Source organism: Notothenia rossii (assembly GCF_949606895.1).
Source record: "Notothenia rossii genome assembly, chromosome: 1".
NCBI lineage: Eukaryota > Metazoa > Chordata > Actinopteri > Perciformes > Nototheniidae > Notothenia > Notothenia rossii.
In genome coordinates this window covers 2,586,870-2,607,875 of record NC_136912.1, presented here as the reverse complement: position 1 = coordinate 2,607,875, position 21,006 = coordinate 2,586,870, and the positions used below count along the sequence as shown (strand labels likewise).

Genomic DNA, 21,006 nt, shown 5'->3' with positions numbered 1-21,006 from the left:
ACCTGCGTTCAGCTTTTCGACACTCTCTTTTTTCTGTATTCACGGTCATGGCCTTTCTCCATGGAGATCTTTTCTTGCTAGATACTTTCTTTATCTTAGTTGGAGCAATGGCATCTATAACATTTTTGAATTAAAAATGATCTACTAGCTCATTTACTGAGATGTTAGCAAGGGCCAGTCTGGAAGAAAAGATTCTGAGTAAACATTTCCCTAGTATTTTCAGTTAAATATCGCTTTGTGGTTACCTCTTTTTGAACATTTTTTCGTGAACAGAAATAGAGCTCTCAAAGAAAACACAGGAATGATCAGAGAGTGCAACATCAGTCACCACAACCTTAGAGATATTCAGACCCTTCGAGATAATTAAGTCCAGAGTGTGCCCCTTATTGTGTGTGGGCTCCGTCTCATGCTGAGTCAGTCCATAGCTATCAAGAACACAAAACAGTTCTTTAGCCCCTCCGTCCTGGGGGTTGTCAACATGGATGTTAAAATCACCGACAATGACTAGACCAGTGGTTCCCAAAGTGGGGGGCATGACAGGGGGGGGGAGACCAGGAGGAAAAATGGTTATTAAATAAAAATTTAAAAAAGATTAAAAATAAATAAATCATAATTTGAAAAATTATTGATTCGAAAATAATATGATACAGTACTATTAAGTCTGTCTCTCTGTGTTTCATTAAAGCTTGGCTCTGTGTGTGTGTGGAACGAGCCATTTTGTGTGTGTGCGCGAGCGAGAGAGAGAGAGAGAGAGAGAGAGAGAGAGAGAGCGCACCGGTACCGGAGATCGTAGTTGTTAGCTTCTGGTGCTAGCGAGCTACGCTAACGGATAGCAGAGTCCTCTCCTGTCAGACTGAGAGACTCAGTGAGCTAAAGGACTCTGAGTGTTATCTCAGTGGGTCTCAAACATTTTGGTCACCATTAATGTAAACAATTATTTTCGAGGCACATGTTTATATGATCATTATAGTTACAAAAAAATGAGAGAATAAATGAAAAACAGGTATGAAATACTGTATGACATTAAAAAAAGAATAAAGTTTAAAAGAGTGATTTGTAAAATATCCATAGAGAAAAAGTAAATCTGTTTACAGGTCTGTTTCAAATGGATGTTGAGAGAGGTATCCATAGATCTCTTCATGTTGCTCTCAAAGTGCACCAGATTGATGTTTTTAACTTCAATATTTAAAAATAAATCTTCCCGGGGGAGCTTGCCCCCGGACCCCCCTATGTGAGGTCCACACACCACCTATACAAATAGTACTTTACCCCTGCTTACACCTATATGCCTCGAGCCTTCATTGTAACTGTCACACTGTGTATTTGCGTGGGGAGTGTTGCAGTAGAAAACTCCACTCTAGCGCCCGGTACATTAATGGGAAACCCTAAATTATTGAGCACCCTCTATGAAACGCCAAGCTACCCCACAGCACCCCCAAAAGAAATCTCTGGCGCCGCCACTGAACCTGACTATTTGTGTTGGGGGGGCCCGATTTTTTTTTTCTCCAAAGGGGCCTGACAGAAAAAGTTTGAGAACCACTGGACTAGACGGTCAAAGTCAATACACACTATAGACAGCAGTTCAGTAAAGTCATAAAAAAAGCTTGCACAGTATTTGGGTGGTCTATAGATATTTAGGAACAGAGCTTGAGAGGAGCATTTCAGCTGAAGGGCCACATATTCAAAAGAAGCAAAGTTCCCATAAGATGTCTTCCTGCATTGAATGGAATCATTGAACCAAATAGCAACTCCACCTCCTTTCTTATGCATTCTTTCCTGACTCAGAAAACTAAAGTTGGGAGGTGTTGATTTGATAAGAAAAGCTGCGTTGTTATTTTGTTCAATCCAAGTTTCCGTTAAAAATATAAAATCCAGATTGTGCGTCGTGATAAAATCATTGATTACAAATGTTTTTCCTGTCAAAGACCTGACATTTAATAAAGCTAGTTTAAGTTTGTTAAATACACTATCAGTCAGATTTTTGTGACAAGCTGTGGCTGACATGGAATCACACAAACGTTTGAGCGCTTCCTGTTTCTAAGCTGATTCAGCGCTCTTAATCTATTACCTATCAACACAGATATCGGCAAAGCTACTGGCAGGCAGGGCCCCGGCTTGTCCTGGAAAGAGTTGAGAGTGCCATATGCCCTTGAGCCTGGACCCAGCACATATCAGTTAGAGTTTGCTGCGTTTTGTACACAAACATTCTTATCAGGCTTCGGACACCGCAGATGCTGTCTTGAAGGGGGGGAGGTGGTTGACGTAGGCATGGTGATGAAGACAGGGGAGGTGGTGTGTGTCTCTGCTTCGGTGATTGTGGTGGGCGTCGTTGAAGGTCGGGGGAAAAGGACATGCGGTCATTGAACTCCAGGAAGGACTTGGTGCCAACCCTCTGTATCTCCTTCATGTGGTCATCGATTGTAGACACGTCTTTAAGGAATGATGGAGTCTCAGCTTTCACTGGCCTTTCATATTTCTGTTAAGACAGTCTATAGAAGACAACTTGGGATTGTACCTCTGTTTCATTTTCAACATAACAAATGAAAGGGTGCGAGGCAATAAAGGAAGGATGAGTTTGACCATTTGTTTCACCAGATATCAGATTAGTATTATTGTGATTTGGTCAAAACTAAGGCTGTCAGTCGATTCAAATATTTAATCGCGATTAATCGCATGATTGTCCATAGTTAATCGCGATGAATCGCAAATTAATCACACATTTCTTATCTGTTCAAAATGTACCTTAGAGGGATATTTTTCAAGTTTTGAATTCTCTTATCAACATATGAGTGGACAAATATGCTTTATGCAAATGTTTGTTTATTATCATTTGAACAATGACAAATATTCTCATGAATATTAAACACAACAATCTCTGAACATTACAAATATTCGCCTCAATTCAACCTGGAACCTCTCTCATATAATTTTAGGGTGAAGACTTGGTTCGGGTTAGGTGAGAAATAGAGGTCCCCTGTCACCATCTAGTGGTGGCAGGGGGGAGGCACGGGCACATGTTTCATATATTTGTTAATTTAATAAAAACCAATGCTGTTATATAGTGTATTTTACCTTATTTAGGGTAATGTATCCTTGTTGGTCACATGTGAATACAAAAACTACACCATAAGGGAGGGGAGGAAGAAAAGGGGATTCAATATGGAAATAAAGGAAAAGAGAGTGTTTTATAGGAGTGCTGAATGTAAGTTGTGTGTGTATGTGTGTGTGTGTGTGTGTGTGTGTGTGTGTGTGTGTGTGTGTGTGTGTGTGTGTGTGTGTGTGTGTGTGTGTGTGTGTGTGTGTGTGTGTGTGTGTGTGTGTGTGTGTGTGTATGTGTGTATGTTTGTGTGTCTATCCTGGACACAGATTCTGGATGGTCTCTCTGTGTTCCTGGTACAGAGAGTGGAAAGCTGTCGCTAAAGCGAGGATCGGAGCGTCACAGTTCTCCTTCTCCTTCTGCAGGAAAAACACAGGTATTTAGATAGATAGATAGATAGATAGATAGATAGATAGATAGATAGATAGATAGATAGATAGATAGATAGATAGATAGATAGATAGACAGACAGACAGACAGACAGACAGACAGACAGACAGACAGACAGATAGATAGATAGATAGATAGATACCTGTTTTTCAGGTCTCAGGCTCGAAAATGACATTTCCAGAACAAATGACCATAACTACACTTCTAAAAGTGGAAAATTAATAATCTTTGTTCTCAAAGGAATGATAAACCTGTGAGTTGGATATAGAAAAGTCAGAATCAATATCAGGGCTCGACATTAAGGACTGCCCGATGGCCCGGGGCCATCAAGTATTTAGCTCGGGCAATGAAGCCTCACCTGCTGGTGGCCCGATCGGGCAATCTATTATGCCAGTATCATGCAGCTCGCGGATCCAGTAATGAGTGACCCGACAGTGAAACTAAACATATCTATAACTAGTTACGGTAGTTTGAGAGGTAATTAAAATAGCTACGTGTGATATTCTAACCTGAAGAGTGTGTTTTATTCGCTCACCGCTTCATGTGATCATGCCTGTCGACTCGTCAGCAGCAGTTAATCTCTCTCTCCCGTCAGATTAGACTTCACTCGCGTTTATGTCCATATCGATCAGATCCAGCTAGTTCTAGCTAATGATATGACTACCTGCTTATTAAAACAATAAGCAATAAGTGTCGCTATGCAACTGGGTGAGGCCACAAAGTATAGCGCAGCATTATGCATTTGTTTACATGCCCACCGGAACCCCGAGGCATTAGCAACAGATCAACGCACAATCAACCCATACAGGACATCTCTTTCTCCACATTAAGTGTTAGACATTAGAATTGACTATTCTTGTCTGTCACATAAGTGGCGCAATTGAAGCGGTATTGCGCTAAAGGGAAATTATTTTGACCAAAGAGATTTAGATTTGCCGGCTAACGGGAACTCTGACGTTGCCATTTTGTGTGCTTCGCGGATGCGCTCGGCTTCTCTCGACTGCTGCTCGGGTCTGCTCGGTCAGCTTCCGGATGAGGAAGCATTCATTCGACCAATTTACAGTAGATAACATTACAAACATTTTTAACAGGGGCCATAATAGTGTAAATAATGTTTGTTTTGGCAGTTATAACTGAATGTAATGTTTTCTACTTTTTTACATCTGGGAAGGCATTTGCCTTCATCAGATGGAAAGTGTCTTGACCAACAACTTAAGTATGTCTTATAGCTATGCAGGGCATGCAATCGAGCAAACACAAACAAGAACAAACAAACAAGTGAAATGAAGAATAAAATTGAAATTGTACAATATCATATTGTGCTGGTTCATCTTATAATTCAGTCTAGAGAATGCACCAGACAGCATCTAAGACCTGCAAAAATCTAAACGTTCTAGGGGGAGGCCCCCCAAGCCCTTCGTGCCATTTCGTCCGCGCACATTTTTCAGGGCAATCTCTTTTGGTCTCAGGGCCATCTGTAAATTAGCTTAGATGGCCCACAGGGCCAATCTCTAAATTCCGATTGAACATAGTAAAAAACTGTAAATTATTGTGTCCGCCCACATTCTTTTTTTACTTATAGTGAAAACCACCCTCGAATGATGGTAAGGTAGACTAAAAGCTTTAGGAATCCAAAGTACAACATATAATAAGTACCCTGTATCAAGATTGATGCAAAACAAGTGACATTTGACCTTTTTAGAGAAGTTTAAAAAAAAAAAACTCCACCTCTGGGCTCATTTGGGTGGAAATGGGCGTTTTTGCCGTTTCTCTGGAACCCATTGGTCGATTTTGATGATTGACATCTCTTTTTAACCGTTAGAGCCAATAGAATCGAAGGCGGATTTCCACATACACACCAACGTTACCATTGTGAAGTGGGGGCTACGCGCACGCAGTTTCCCCAAATCGAAACCTGTCTCACGCTCTGACATCTGAAAACTTAAAAGTAGGTTTATTGCTTATGGATTATCAGAAATATTTTCAAAGTGACACAGACACATTGGATTAACCTATGGATGAACCTTCAGCAGCATTTTTATAGTTTTAATGCCATTGAATACAACTTTTGATCAGACAACAACACAGGTAAGAGATATTGCCGTGTTCGCTACCTAGCGCCACGTGTTGTGATGTCTGTTTTTGTTTATAAAGTTGGGAGTTCTTATCATGGAGTGATGATCTAGATACCTATCGATTCTGTGTCTCGATGGGTTGGATGTGCAGTTATGATAAGTAATATAAGTAATAAGGCTGTTATACCGTGTTTTCTCTGCAAACGGCGTCAGCATTTTTTCGCTCGAGGCTAATTCAGAGGCTCAGCGTTAGCTTTGTGGGTTTTTTTGCAAAAAAAAAGATCAATTAGCTGAGTTTCTTCCCGTTACATGGATACAGGCTATATGCAGGAATCCTGAAGTCAGATGTAAAACCTTTTAATACCTTTTTTAAGACTCTTTCCATACATTTTTAAGACCCCATCGCCACTTTGAGCTTTAACCGGTTACCTTGGCGACACACTTTATCTCACATTGACTATATACAGTATTGATTGTCCTTCCTCATTATCTTCCAACCATTTGGACTCAGACTTGTCCAACGGGATGCCATAAATAAACTACACAGAATGACACTACACACCTACGCAATGATTACATTCAGGCACACTGTAGAATACAACCTCTTTGGACAATTTATATACTTATTGAAAACAAGATACAAAATGTAATACCTTGGAAAATGCAGATTAATACTTTTTAATAGACTTAATTTTCGCTAAATTGATTTATCAACTTTCAATACTTTTTAAGACCCCGCGGACACCCTGGGATATGACACATTCATAGTTTATTAAATATTAAGAAGCCCTCAGACGCTGTTTCCTGCAGATGATGCGTTTTTCCGCCCGGGGCGGGGGGAAGGGGTTCAACAGGTTAAGCAGTATCAAATTGATAAACAAAAATATGATTGACTTACAAATTGTATACAAACCAATGATCAACCTACATCCGAAAAGGGGTGGGAAGAAGTTTACACTTATTTAATCCCACCCCTTCTCCCAAAAACTCAATTATTAACATTTAAAATATCCAGAGTGAAATACACTTACAGCCGACGTCTCGTGGTACTCCAACCCCTGGCTTTCGGCCCATTCCTGGGCCACGGACGCCTGGACCTCTCTTCTAGTGGACAGATCGGTTTTGTTGCCCACTAAGACACCTGAGACACACACACACACACACACACACACACACACACACACACACACACACACACACACACACACACACACACACACACACACACACACACACACACACACACACACACACACACACACACACACACACACACACACACACACACACACACACACACACACACAAGAAACATAGTTTAACATCATGCAATGTTGTAGAAGACTTGAAGATAGAGATCGAGACCATTAACTCATCAGGAAATTGTTTACTGAGGTAATAAATAAAATAAAAAGTAGGGTAATTTTAGACTTATATACAATCTGACTTATTGCCACCTGTTTGATATCAGAGAGCAGATGTTAGTCATTTCCTCCTATCCTTGACTTTACTATTTGTTAATAAGCTAATTTTAGGTATCTTAGGTTTATAATTAATGTTTAAAATCAGCTGATATTGCTTTCTACCTTACTTTTTCCCTTAATATCGACATCTGAGGCGGCCTAACGGTGCAGTTTCAAAATGGAAATGTCCACAGAACTGTCGATTTAACTATTTTTGACAGTCTGTAGGTTTATTCTCAATTCTTTTAAACTCTAAGGCTTGTTACCTGGAAGGTGTTTTCCTCTGCAGTGAGCTCTGACTCTCTCCATCCAGTGGCTGCAGTTTGCAAACGACTGCTCACTGGAGAGGTCAAAAACCAGACACAACAACGACACCTCCCCCCACTGAGGAGAAGAGAAGAAGAATAACACATCAGAGTAATTCTTCATACCTCTGTGGCACAATTATACTCAGTGTTGGAATGCAACAAAGTACCATATTGACCAGAATATATAAGGCAAATATAAGAAATCTGAAAAAGAGACTTTTCGATGTAATTACACAGTCACAACAAAACATCGCCCCAAACGAGTGTTTCCCGAGCGAGAGAGTCATCGTCTTAAATAACGGTAACAGCTACGGGAGAGAGAGAGAGAGAGAGAGAGAGAGAGAGAGAGAGAGAGAGAGAGAGAGAGAGACAACTCCAACAAAGTGGATCAAAAGTAGGCGAGTTAATAAACAAGAGAGGCGAAGTCACAAGGCCAATTTTAAGATATTGGTGATCAAAAAGTCATCAAACAACTTTCGATGGAGTTACTGAGAGTAACGTCAGTAGATGGAGTTACTGAGAGTAACGTCAGTAGATGGAGTTACAGAGAGTAACGTCAGTAGATGGAGTTACTGAGAGTAACGTCAGTAGATGGAGTTACAGAGAGTAATGTTAGTAGATGGAGTTACAGAGAGTAACGTTAGTAGATGGAGTTACAGAGGGTAACGTCAGTAGATGGAGTTACTGAGAGTAACGTCAGTAGATGGAGTTACTGAGAGTAACGTCAGTAGATGGAGTTACAGAGAGTAACGTCAGTAGATGGAGTTACTGAGAGTAACGTCAGTAGATGGAGTTACTGAGAGTAACGTCAGTAGATGGAGTTACAGAGAGTAACGTCAGTAGATGGAGTTACTGAGAGTAACGTCAGTAGATGGAGTTACTGAGAGTAACGTTAGTAGATGGAGTTACTGAGAGTAACGTTAGTAGATGGAGTTACTGAGAGTAACGTTAGTAGATGGAGTTACAGAGAGTAACGTCAGTAGATGGAGTTACAGAGAGTAACGTCAGTAGATGGAGTTACTGAGAGTAACGTTAGTAGATGGAGTTACTGAGAGTAACGTTAGTAGATGGAGTTACTGAGAGTAACGTTAGTAGATGGAGTTACTGAGAGTAACGTCAGTAGATGGAGTTACTGAGAGTAACGTCAGTAGATGGAGTTACAGAGAGTAACGTTAGTAGATGGAGTTACAGAGAGTAACGTCAGTAGATGGAGTTACAGAGAGTAACGTTAGTAGATGGAGTTACAGAGAGTAACGTCAGTAGATGGAGTTACAGAGAGTAACGTTAGTAGATGGAGTTACAGAGAGTAACGTCAGTAGATGGAGTTACAGAGAGTAACGTTAGTAGATGGAGTTACATAGAGTAACGTCAGTAGATGGAGTTACAGAGAGTAACGTCAGTAGATGGAGTTACTCAGAGTAACGTTAGTAGATGGAGTTACAGAGAGTAACGTTAGTAGATGGAGTTACAGAGAGTAACGTTAGTAGATGGAGTTACAGAGAGTAACGTTAGTAGATGGAGTTACTGAGAGTAACGTTAGTAGATGGAGTTACAGAGAGTAACGTTAGTAGATGGAGTTACAGAGAGTAACGTTAGTAGATGGAGTTACTCAGAGTAACGTCAGTAGATGGAGTAACAGAGAGTAACGTTAGTAGATGGAGTTACAGAGAGTAACGTCAGTAGATGGAGTTACAGAGAGTAACGTCAGTAGATGGAGTTACAGAGAGTAACGTCAGTAGATGGAGTTACTGAGAGTAACGTCAGTAGATGGAGTTACAGAGAGTAACGTTAGTAGATGGAGTTACTGAGAGTAACGCCAGTAGATGGAGTTACAGAGAGTAACGTTAGTAGATGGAGTTACTGAGAGTAACGTCAGTAGATGGAGTTACTGAGAGTAACGTCAGTAGATGGAGTTACAGAGAGTAACGTCAGTAGATGGAGTTACTGAGAGTAACGTTCGTAGATGGAGTTACAGAGAGTAACGTCAGTAGATGGAGTTACAGAGAGTAACGTCAGTAGATGGAGTTACAGAGAGTAACGTCAGTAGATGGAGTTACTGAGAGTAACGTCAGTAGATGGAGTTACAGAGAGTAACGTCAGTAGATGGAGTTACTGAGAGTAACGTCAGTAGATGGAGTTACAGAGAGTAACGTTAGTAGATGGAGTTACTGAGAGTAACGTTAGTAGATGGAGTTACAGAGAGTAACGTCAGTAGATGGAGTTACAGAGAATAACGTTAGTAGATGGAGTTACAGAGAGTAACGTTAGTAGATGGAGTTACAGAGAGTAACGTCAGTAGATGGAGTTACTGAGAGTAACGTCAGTAGATTGAGTTACTGAGAGTAACGTCAGTAGATGGAGTTACAGAGAGTAACGTTAGTAGATGGAGTTACATAGAGTAACGTTAGTAGATGGAGTTACAGAGAGTAACGTTAGTAGATAGAGTTACAGAGAGTAACGTCAGTAGATGGAGTTACTGAGAGTAACGTTAGTAGATAGAGTTACAGAGAGTAACGTCAGTAGATGGAGTTACTGAGAGTAACGTTAGTAGATGGAGTTACAGAGAGTAACGTTAGTAGATGGAGTTACAGAGAGTAACGTCAGTAGATGGAGTTACTGAGAGTAACGTCAGTAGATAGAGTTACAGAGAGTAACGTCAGTAGATGGAGTTACTGAGAGTAACGTTTGTAGATGGAGTTACAGAGAGTAACGTTAGTAGATGGAGTTACAGAGAGTAACGTCAGTAGATGGAGTTACTGAGAGTAACGTTAGTAGATGGAGTTACAGAGAGTAACGTTAGTAGATGGAGTTACAGAGAGTAACGTTAGTAGATGGAGTTACTGAGAGTAACGTTAGTAGATGGAGTTACTGAGAGTAACGTTAGTAGATGGAGTTACAGAGAGTAACGTTAGTAGATGGAGTTACTGAGAGTAACGTTAGTAGATGGAGTTACAGAGAGTAACGTTAGTAGATGGAGTTACAGAGAGTAACGTTAGTAGATGGAGTTACTGAGAGTAACGTTAGTAGATGGAGTTACTGAGAGTAACGTTAGTAGATGGAGTTACTGAGAGTAACGTTAGTAGATGGAGTTACAGAGAGTAACGTTAGTAGATGGAGTTACAGAGAGTAACGTTAGTAGATGGAGTTACAGAGAGTAACGTTAGTAGATGGAGTTACAGAGAGTAACGTCAGTAGATGGAGTTACAGAGAGTAACGTCAGTAGATGGATTTAAAGAGAGTAACGTTAGTAGATGGAGTTACAGAGAGTAACGTCAGTAGATGGAGTTAAAGAGAGTAACGTTAGTAGATGGAGTTACAGAGAGTAACGTCAGTAGATGGAGTTACAGAGAGTAACGTTAGTAGATGGAGTTACTGAGAGTAACGTTAGTAGATGGAGTTACAGAGAGTAACGTTAGTAGATGGAGTTACAGAGAGTAACGTTAGTAGATGGAGTTACAGAGAGTAACGTCAGTAGATGGAGTTACAGAGAGTAACGTTAGTAGATGGAGTTACAGAGAGTAACGTTAGTAGATGGAGTTACAGAGAGTAACGTTAGTAGATGGAGTTACAGAGAGTAACGTTAGTAGATGGAGTTACAGAGAGTAACGTCAGTAGATGGAGTTACTGAGAGTAACGTTAGTAGATGGAGTTACAGAGAGTAACGTTAGTAGATGGAGTTACAGAGAGTAACGTTAGTAGATGGAGTTACAGAGAGTAACGTCAGTAGATGGAGTTACAGAGAGTAACGTCAGTAGATGGAGTTACTGAGAGTAACGTTAGTAGATGGAGTTACAGAGAGTAACGTCAGTAGATGGAGTTACAGAGAGTAACGTTAGTAGATGGAGTTACAGAGAGTAACGTTAGTAGATGGAGTTACTGAGAGTAACGTTAGTAGATGGAGTTACTGAGAGTAACGTTAGTAGATGGAGTTACTGAGAGTAACGTTAGTAGATGGAGTTACTGAGAGTAACGTCAGTAGATGGAGTTACTGAGAGTAACGTTAGTAGATGGAGTTACTGAGAGTAACGTTAGTAGATGGAGTTACAGAGAGTAACGTCAGTAGATGGAGTTACTGAGAGTAACGTTAGTAGATGGAGTTACAGAGAGTAACGTTAGTAGATGGAGTTACAGAGAGTAACGTCAGTAGATGGAGTTACAGAGAGTAACGTTAGTAGATGGAGTTACTGAGAGTAACGTCAGTAGATGGAGTTACAGAGAATAACGTCAGTAGATGGAGTTACTGAGAGTAACGTTAGTAGATGGAGTTACAGAGAGTAACGTTAGTAGATGGAGTTACATAGAGTAACGTTAGTAGATGGAGTTACAGAGAGTAACGTTAGTAGATAGAGTTACAGAGAGTAACGTCAGTAGATGGAGTTACTGAGAGTAACGTTAGTAGATGGAGTTACAGAGAGTAACGTTAGTAGATGGAGTTACAGAGAGTAACGTTAGTAGATGGAGTTACTGAGAGTAACGTTAGTAGATGGAGTTACTGAGAGTAACGTCAGTAGATGGAGTTACTGAGAGTAACGTCAGTAGATGGAGTTACAGAGAGTAACGTTAGTAGATGGAGTTACTGAGAGTAACGTCAGTAGATGGAGTTACAGAGAGTAACGTTACTAGATGGAGTTACAGAGAGTAACGTTAGTAGATGGAGTTACTGAGAGTAACGTCAGTAGATGGAGTTACAGAGAGTAACGTCAGTAGATGGAGTTACAGAGAGTAACGTTAGTAGATGGAGTTACTGAGAGTAACGTTAGTAGATGGAGTTACAGAGAGTAACGTTAGTAGATGGAGTTACTGAGAGTAACGTTACTAGATGGAGTTACAGAGAGTAACGTTACTAGATGGAGTTACAGAGAGTAACGTTAGTTGATGGAGTTACTGAGAGTAACGTCAGTAGATGGAGTTACAGAGAGTAACGTCAGTAGATGGAGTTACTGAGAGTAACGTTAGTAGATGGAGTTACTGAGAGTAACGTTAGTAGATGGAGTTACATAGAGTAACGTCAGTAGATGGAGTTAGAGAGAGTAACGTTAGTAGATGGAGTTACAGAGAGTAACGTTAGTAGATGGAGTTACTGAGAGTAACGTCAGTAGATGGAGTTACAGAGAGTAACGTTAGTAGATGGAGTTACTGAGAGTAACGTTAGTAGATGGAGTTACATAGAGTAACGTCAGTAGATGGAGTTACTGAGAGTAACGTCAGTAGATGGAGTTACAGAGAGTAACGTTAGTAGATGGAGTTACAGAGAGTAACGTTAGTAGATGGAGTTACATAGAGTAACGTTAGTAGATGGAGTTACAGAGAGTAACGTCAGTAGATGGAGTTACAGAGAGTAACGTTAGTAGATTGAGTTACAGAGAGTAACGTCAGTAGATGGAGTTACAGAGAGTAACGTTAGTAGATGGAGTTACAGAGAGTAACGTTAGTAGATGGAGTTACATAGAGTAACGTTAGTAGATGGAGTTACAGAGAGTAACGTCAGTAGATGGAGTTACAGAGAGTAACGTTAGTAGATGGAGTTACAGAGAGTAACGTCAGTAGATGGAGTTACTGAGAGTAACGTTAGTAGATGGAGTTACAGAGAGTAACGTCAGTAGATGGAGTTACTGAGAGTAACGTTAGTAGATGGAGTTACAGAGAGTAACGTCAGTAGATGGAGTTACTGAGAGTAACGTCAGTAGATGGAGTTACAGAGAGTAACGTTAGTAGATGGAGTTACAGAGAGTAACGTTAGTAGATGGAGTTACTGAGAGTAACGTCAGTAGATGGAGTTACTGAGAGTAACGTCAGTAGATGGAGTTACAGAGAGTAACGTTAGTAGATGGAGTTACAGAGAGTAACGTCAGTAGATGGAGTTACTGAGAGTAACGTTAGTAGATGGAGTTACTGAGAATAACGTCAGTAGATGGAGTTACAGAGAGTAACGTTAGTAGATGGAGTTACAGAGAGTAACGTTAGTAGATGGAGTTACTCAGAGTAACGTTAGTAGATGGAGTTACAGAGAGTAACGTCAGTAGATGGAGTAAATCAGAGTAACGTTAGTAGATGGAGTTACTGAGAGTAACGTTAGTAGATGGAGTTACAGAGAGTAACGTCAGTAGATGGAGTTACAGAGAGTAACGTTAGTAGATGGAGTTACTGAGAGTAACGTCAGTAGATGGAGTTACAGAGAGTAACGTTAGTAGATGGAGTTACTGAGAGTAACGTCAGTAGATGGAGTTACAGAGAGTAACGTTAGTAGATGGAGTTACTGAGAGTAACGTTAGTAGATGGAGTTACTGAGAGTAACGTCAGTAGATGGAGTTAATCAGAGTAACGTTAGTAGATGGAGTTACAGAGAGTAACGTTAGTAGATGGAGTTACTCAGAGTAACGTTAGTAGATGGAGTTACAGAGAGTAACGTTAGTAGATGGAGTTACAGAGAGTAACATTAGTAGATGGAGTTACAGAGAGTAACGTTAGTAGATGGAGTTACAGAGAGTAACGTTAGTAGATGGAGTTACTGAGAGTAACGTCAGTAGATGGAGTTACATAGAGTAACGTTAGTAGATGGAGTTACAGAGAGTAACGTTAGTAGATGGAGTTTCAGAGAGTAACGTCAGTAGATGGAGTTACAGAGAGTAACGTCAGTAGATGGAGTTACAGAGAGTAACGTCAGTAGATGGAGTTACAGAGAGTAACGTTAGTAGATGGAGTTACAGAGAGTAACGTTAGTAGATGGAGTTTCAGAGAGTAACGTCAGTAGATGGAGTTACAGAGAGTAACGTCAGTAGATGGAGTTACTGAGAATAACGTTCGTAGATGGAGTTACAGAGAGTAACGTTAGTAGATGGAGTTACAGAGAGTAACGTTAGTAGATGGAGTTACAGAGAGTAACGTCAGTAGATGGAGTTACAGAGAGTAACGTCAGTAGATGGAGTTACAGAGAGTAACGTCAGTAGATGGAGTTACTGAGAGTAACGTCAGTAGATGGAGTTACTGAGAGTAACGTCAGTAGATGGAGTTACTGAGAGTAACGTCAGTAGATGGAGTTACTGAGAGTAACGTCAGTAGATGGAGTTACAGAGAGTAACGTCAGTAGATGGAGTTACTGAGAGTAACGTCAGTAGATGGAGTTACAGAGAGTAACGTCAGTAGATGGAGTTACTGAGAGTAACGTCAGTAGATGGAGTTACAGAGAGTAACGTCAGTAGATGGAGTTACTGAGAGTAACGTCAGTAGATGGAGTTACAGAGAGTAACGTCAGTAGATGGAGTTACTGAGAGTAACGTCAGTAGATGGAGTTACAGAGAGTAACGTCAGTAGATGGAGTTACAGAGAGTAACGTCAGTAGATGGAGTTACTGAGAGTAACGTCAGTAGATGGAGTTACTGAGAGTAACGTCAGTAGATGGAGTTACTGAGAGTAACGTCAGTAGATGGAGTTACTGAGAGTAACGTCAGTAGATGGAGTTACAGAGAGTAACGTCAGTAGATGGAGTTACTGAGAGTAACGTCAGTAGATGGAGTTACTGAGAGTAACGTCAGTAGATGGAGTTACAGAGAGTAACGTTAGTAGATGGAGTTACAGAGAGTAACGTCAGTAGATGGAGTTACAGAGAGTAACGTCAGTAGATGGAGTTACTGAGAGTAACGTCAGTAGATGGAGTTACTGAGAGTAACGTCAGTAGATGGAGTTACAGAGAGTAACGTCAGTAGATGGAGTTACTGAGAGTAACGTCAGTAGATGGAGTTACTGAGAGTAACGTCAGTAGATGGAGTTACAGAGAGTAACGTCAGTAGATGGAGTTACTGAGAGTAACGTCAGTAGATGGAGTTACTGAGAGTAACGTCAGTAGATGGAGTTACAGAGAGTAACGTCAGTAGATGGAGTTACAGAGAGTAACGTCAGTAGATGGAGTTACTGAGAGTAACGTCAGTAGATGGAGTTACTGAGAGTAACGTCAGTAGATGGAGTTACTGAGAGTAACGTCAGTAGATGGAGTTACAGAGAGTAACGTCAGTAGATGGAGTTACAGAGAGTAACGTCAGTAGATGGAGTTACAGAGAGTAACGTCAGTAGATGGAGTTACTGAGAGTAACGTCAGTAGATGGAGTTACTGAGAGTAACGTCAGTAGATGGAGTTACAGAGAGTAACGTCAGTAGATGGAGTTACTGAGAGTAACGTCAGTAGATGGAGTTACTGAGAGTAACGTCAGTAGATGGAGTTACAGAGAGTAACGTCAGTAGATGGAGTTACTGAGAGTAACGTCAGTAGATGGAGTTACTGAGAGTAACGTCAGTAGATGGAGTTACAGAGAGTAACGTCAGTAGATGGAGTTACAGAGAGTAACGTCAGTAGATGGAGTTACTGAGAGTAACGTCAGTAGATGGAGTTACTGAGAGTAACGTCAGTAGATGGAGTTACTGAGAGTAACGTCAGTAGATGGAGTTACTGAGAGTAACGTCAGTAGATGGAGTTACAGAGAGTAACGTCAGTAGATGGAGTTACTGAGAGTAACGTCAGTAGATGGAGTTACTGAGAGTAACGTCAGTAGATGGAGTTACAGAGAGTAACGTCAGTAGATGGAGTTACAGAGAGTAACGTCAGTAGATGGAGTTACTGAGAGGCAAATATTGTATTCTTTTATACTCCGCCACGTGTATTTGACAACATTAGTTTCTACTTCATTTGTAAGCTACATTAGATATAAATGACTAATTACTTGGTTGTATGATGTAATATTATGGGTTAAGACACCTGGTAGTATAAAAACATACCTTTACCTTTAACAGCTTAAACATGTAAATGATTCACATGCTTCACTAATTATAATCCAGTAATATAATACAACAATAATCAGAAAAATGTCCTTTGACTTCTAGTTCAAATATAATTTGATGCCAGTACTTTTTCCTAAAGTACAAAAGTGAATGCAGAACTTTTTTATTATAACTTTATCTTATGTATAACATCTCAGTACTTCTTCCCCCTCTGATTAAACTCCAGCAGCCCCCTGAGTTCATACATTTTGAATAAATACAACTTTATTTGAGGAGCCCTGGACGGTGAATTCTACCGGTTAAAAACTCTAAATAAACGTAATTGTCTCACCATTTTCTCGCAGGCTTCCACTAACGTCTGCTTCCCTGCCGAGTCCACGATGTAGAGCTCCTGGAGGGGAAGAGAGGAGGAGGAGTCAAACGTGAAGCTTTAGACAATCACAAGCTTTTCAATGTCCCTGTTCTCTGTGGCGAGGGTATCCCTGTTCTCCCTGCAATGCTGCCCTGTTGCTCACTGAATACAGAGGAGAGACTAACAGTATTAATGCTGTGGTGGAGTTCATTTCTCACCGCCCAGCTCCTGTGGTTTACTGACTGCTATAAGAACAGGAGGATGAAGAGGAGGATGAAGAGGATAATCAGAACCAGATAGGTTGACATGTACGAGGATTTAGACTTGATGTTGTGGTGCAAACATACAAGTAAAAAAAAAACAAAAAAAAAACTGATAGAACTATTTTACTATAATAACATAAAAAATAAATTATTAAAAATAAAGTAACATTTAAAATTAAAGAAAGAAGTATTTACATTGAAATATGAATGAAGAGGAAGAAGAGGAAGAGGAGGAAGAGGAGGAGGAGGAGGAGGAGGAAGATGAAGAGGAGACTCACCACGTTGTCGCTGGTCTCTGGGATCTGGACGCACTTCGTCATCAGATCCACTCCCGTCGTCTTTAGAACACAGGAGAAAGAGGACGTTTATTTTAAAGGTCACCTATTACGGACAATCCACTTCTCCATGTTTCTACTACATCAACATGTGTCCCCTCTTCTCCATGTCTCTTCTTCATCAACATGTGTCCCCTCTTCTTCATGTCTCTTCTACATCAACATGTGTCCCCTCTTCTCCATGTCTCTTCTACATCAACATGTGTCCCCTCTTCTTCATGTCTCTTCTACATCAACATGTGTCCCCTCTTCTTCATGTCTCTTCTAGATCAACATGTGTCCCCTCTTCTTCATGTCTCTTCTACATCAACATGTGTCCCCTCTTCTTCATGTCTCTTCTACATCAACATGTGTCCCCTCTTCTTCATGTCTCTTCTACATCAACATGTGTCTAGTTGTGTTTCTCAGGATATCTTGAACAGACTAAAGTTTTCTTTGTAAGGTGGGGACGTTCACAGACTTTAAATGAAGCCAGGTGTTAGATATGAAAGCAGAGGATATAATAAATATGATCTCATCACAGCTGCACGTTTCTTCAGGAGCTCAGAGATCTAACGTGTCTGTTGCCCCGTTCACACCAACGCGGTTTCCGTTCTAGCTCCTCGCTCTTGCGCTCTTCTGGTTCGGAACCGGTTCTTCTTTTCAGCCTCCGCTTTGTTCACATCGCCCAGAGCCCGACTGGTGCTGCCGCGGCTGCGTCATGACGTCACCATTTAAGTCGCTGATTTTCTCCCCAACGGCGTCGGGTCGATGATCGTGTTGCTTTTAATCATACGAAGCCAGATTCAATCAAATAACTACTTCTCAACTCGTATACTTTTCTCCTGAGTGCCGTGGTTCATTGTTTATTAATGTAGTTCAGCGGCATTTACCAACCGCTGCAGTGCTGCCCGCTGTTTGGCATCACAACGCTGTTATGAAAGTTTCTCTGGTATGAAATGGGTGATGTTAGCATAGCAACCGAAGCTAAACTGAATATATCTTGACTACAGCAAACGGATGGTCAAAGTAAGGTACAAATAAACAGAATCACACGAGTGGTGTGTGGTTGCGTTCTAGTCACTTTGCTCAGTGCTACTGCTAGTTGCAACTTGTATTTGCCGTACTCGCCTTTAACTGTTAGCTCCGGATAATCTCGCCCCTCTCCGACGTAAGTGTGACGTATGCGGTTCTTGCTTCTTTTTGGTGCTTGAAACAAAACGGTTTTCGGTACTTAGAGCCGGCTCTGCTGCGGTGTGAACAGGAAAAAACGGTGCTTTTCAGGCTCTAGCTCCAAACCGGCCCTGGAACCGCGTTGGTGTGAAAGGGGCATAAGTGATCCGGACGTCTGCCGGCTGCTCTCAAATCAGCGCTGACCTTCAACAGGAGGTCGCTTCACATCAGCAACAAATCTAAACTGATCTGAGCTCACTCTGAACGCAGCGTGTCAAAACACCAGAGACTTACACACCTCTCACACCTCAGAGCAACATTTACCTCACACACACACACACACACACACACACACACACACACACACACACACACACACACACACACACACACACACACACACACACACACACACACACACACACACACACACACACACACACACACACACACACACACACACACACACACACACACACACAGTAATGAGTTGGAAGCTTCTCTCTCTGGAATGTCAATGAGTTCCTATTAGCAACAAATAAGCTCTGGATATTGCTAACGGGCCGTCTGACATTTTCAAAGCGGGACGTGAGCAGCATGGCCGACAGCCTCCGTTACCCTTCAGAGGAAAAAAGTTGAGGAACAAGAGGGATGAGCATCTGCAGGAAGAAGAACTTCTGTTTTAGATGACAAGCTGTTCCCTGTTTCTATCTGCAGTGAAAACTTACATTGAAAACCATTGTCACCAAAATAAAGCTAACATAGAAAGGGTTCATCCTCCTGGGCGTATGCAGTGTTGTTTTTTAGTAGGCCGACACAGAAGTTAGCATCCCTTGACTAAAAGCAATGGGATTTGTCCAAGGATTTTGTAAATGCATTCTCCAGAAGTAAAAAGCTAATGTTGGGCTATAAAGGAACTACAGCACGATCACATGACTTCACGTCACCACCGCTAAGCTAAAGGTGGCTAATGTTGGGCTATAAAGGAACTACAGCACGGTCACATGACTTCACGTCACCACCGCTAAGCTAAAGGAGGCTAATGTTGGGCTATAAAGGAACTACAGCACGGTCACATGACTTCAGGTCACCACCGCTAAGCTAAAGGTGGCTAATGTTGGGCTATAAAGGAACTACAGCACGGTCACATGACTTCACGTCACCACCGCTAAGCTAAAGGTGGCTAATGTTGGGCTATAAAGGAACTACAGCACGGTCACATGACTTCACGTCACCACCGCTAAGCTAAAGGTGGCTAATGTTGGGCTATAAAGGAACTACAGCACGGTCACATGACTTCACGTCACCACCGCTAAGCTAAAGGTGGCTAATGTTGGGCTATAAAGGAACTACAGCACGGTCACATGACTTCACGTCACCACCGCTAAGCTAAAGGAGGCTAATGTTGGGCTATAAAGGAACTACAGCACGGTCACATGACTTCACGTCACCACCGCTAAGCTAAAGGTGGCTAATGTTGGGCTATAAAGGAACTACAGCACGGTCACATGACTTCACGTCACCACCGCTAAGCTAAAGGTGGCTAATGTTGGGCTATAAAGGAACTACAGCACGGTCACATGACTTCACGTCACCACCGCTAAGCTAAAGGTGGCTAATGTTGGGCTATAAAGGAACTACAGCACGGTCACATGACTTCACGTAACCACCGCTAAGCTAAAGGAGGCTAATGTTGGGCTATAAAGGAACTACAGTACGGTCACATGACTTCACGTAACCATCGCTAAGCTAAAGGTGGCTAATGTTGGGCTATAAAGGAACTACAGAACGGTCACATGACTTCACGTCACCACCGCTAAGCTAAAGGTGGCTAATGTTGGGCTATAAAGGAACTACAGCACGGTCACATGACTTCATGTCACCACCGCTAAGCTAAAGGAGGCTAATGTTGGGCTATAAAGGAACTACAGCACGGTCACATGACTTCACGTCACCACCGCTAAGCTAAAGGTGGCTAATGTTGGGCTATAAAGGAACTACAGCACGGTCACATGACTTCACGTCACCACCGCTAAGCTAAAGGTGGCTAATGTTGGGCTATAAAGGAACTACAGCACGGTCACATGACTTCACGTCACCACCGCTAAGCTAAAGGTGGCTAATGTTGGGCTATAAAGGAACTACAGCACGGTCACATGACTTCACGTAACCACCGCTAAGCTAAAGGAGGCTAATGTTGGGCTATAAAGGAACTACAGCACGGTCACATGACTTCACGTAACCATCGATAAGCTAAAGGTGGCTAATGTTGGGCTATAAAGGAACTACAGCACGGTCACATGACTTCACGTCACCACCGCTAAGCTAAAGGTGGCTAATGTTGGGCTATAAAGGAACTACAGCACGGTCACATGACTTCACGTCACCACCGCTAAGCTAAAGGTGGCTAATGTTGGGCTATAAAGGAACTACAGAACGGTCACATGACTTCACGTCACCACCGCTAAGCTAAAGGTGGCTAATGTTGGGCTATAAAGGAACTACAGCACGGTCACATGACTTCATGTCACCACCGCTAAGCTAAAGGAGGCTAATGTTGGGCTATAAAGGAACTACAGCACGGTCACATGACTTCACGTCACCACCGCTAAGCTAAAGGTGGCTAATGTTGGGCTATAAAGGAACTACAGCACGGTCACATGACTTCACGTCACCACCGCTAAGCTAAAGGTGGCTAATGATGGGCGTGAAGACGTTTAGTCGTCTCATTTAGACACTTGTTAGCATCCTCTATTTTAAATCCAGCAGTGGGGTATTTTCTGATGTATTTTAAGTCGTAGA

The 21,006-nt window shown here is 41.7% G+C and overlaps 1 protein-coding gene across 3 annotated transcripts in view; it reads right to left on the bottom strand.

Annotated features, from left to right (window-relative positions):
• Positions 1-2,800: 2,800 nt before the first annotated feature.
• ift27 (intraflagellar transport 27 homolog (Chlamydomonas)) overlaps positions 2,801-21,006 on the bottom strand; it is a 21,824-nt gene continuing 3,618 nt past the window's right edge. For 2 of the 3 annotated variants that reach the window (XM_079683356.1, XM_079683357.1), the window contains exons 3-7: positions 16,996-17,055; positions 16,434-16,493; positions 7,292-7,409; positions 6,594-6,703; positions 2,801-3,456 (exon numbers count right to left, since the gene is read on the bottom strand). In XM_079683356.1, the coding sequence (XP_079539482.1) occupies positions 3,352-3,456; positions 6,594-6,703; positions 7,292-7,409; positions 16,434-16,493; positions 16,996-17,055 (453 nt within the window). In that variant the 3' untranslated portion in view covers positions 2,801-3,351. The remainder of the gene's footprint in view (positions 3,457-6,593; positions 6,704-7,291; positions 7,410-16,433; positions 16,494-16,995; positions 17,056-21,006) is intronic. The other variant, XM_079683358.1, reaches the window with a different exon arrangement.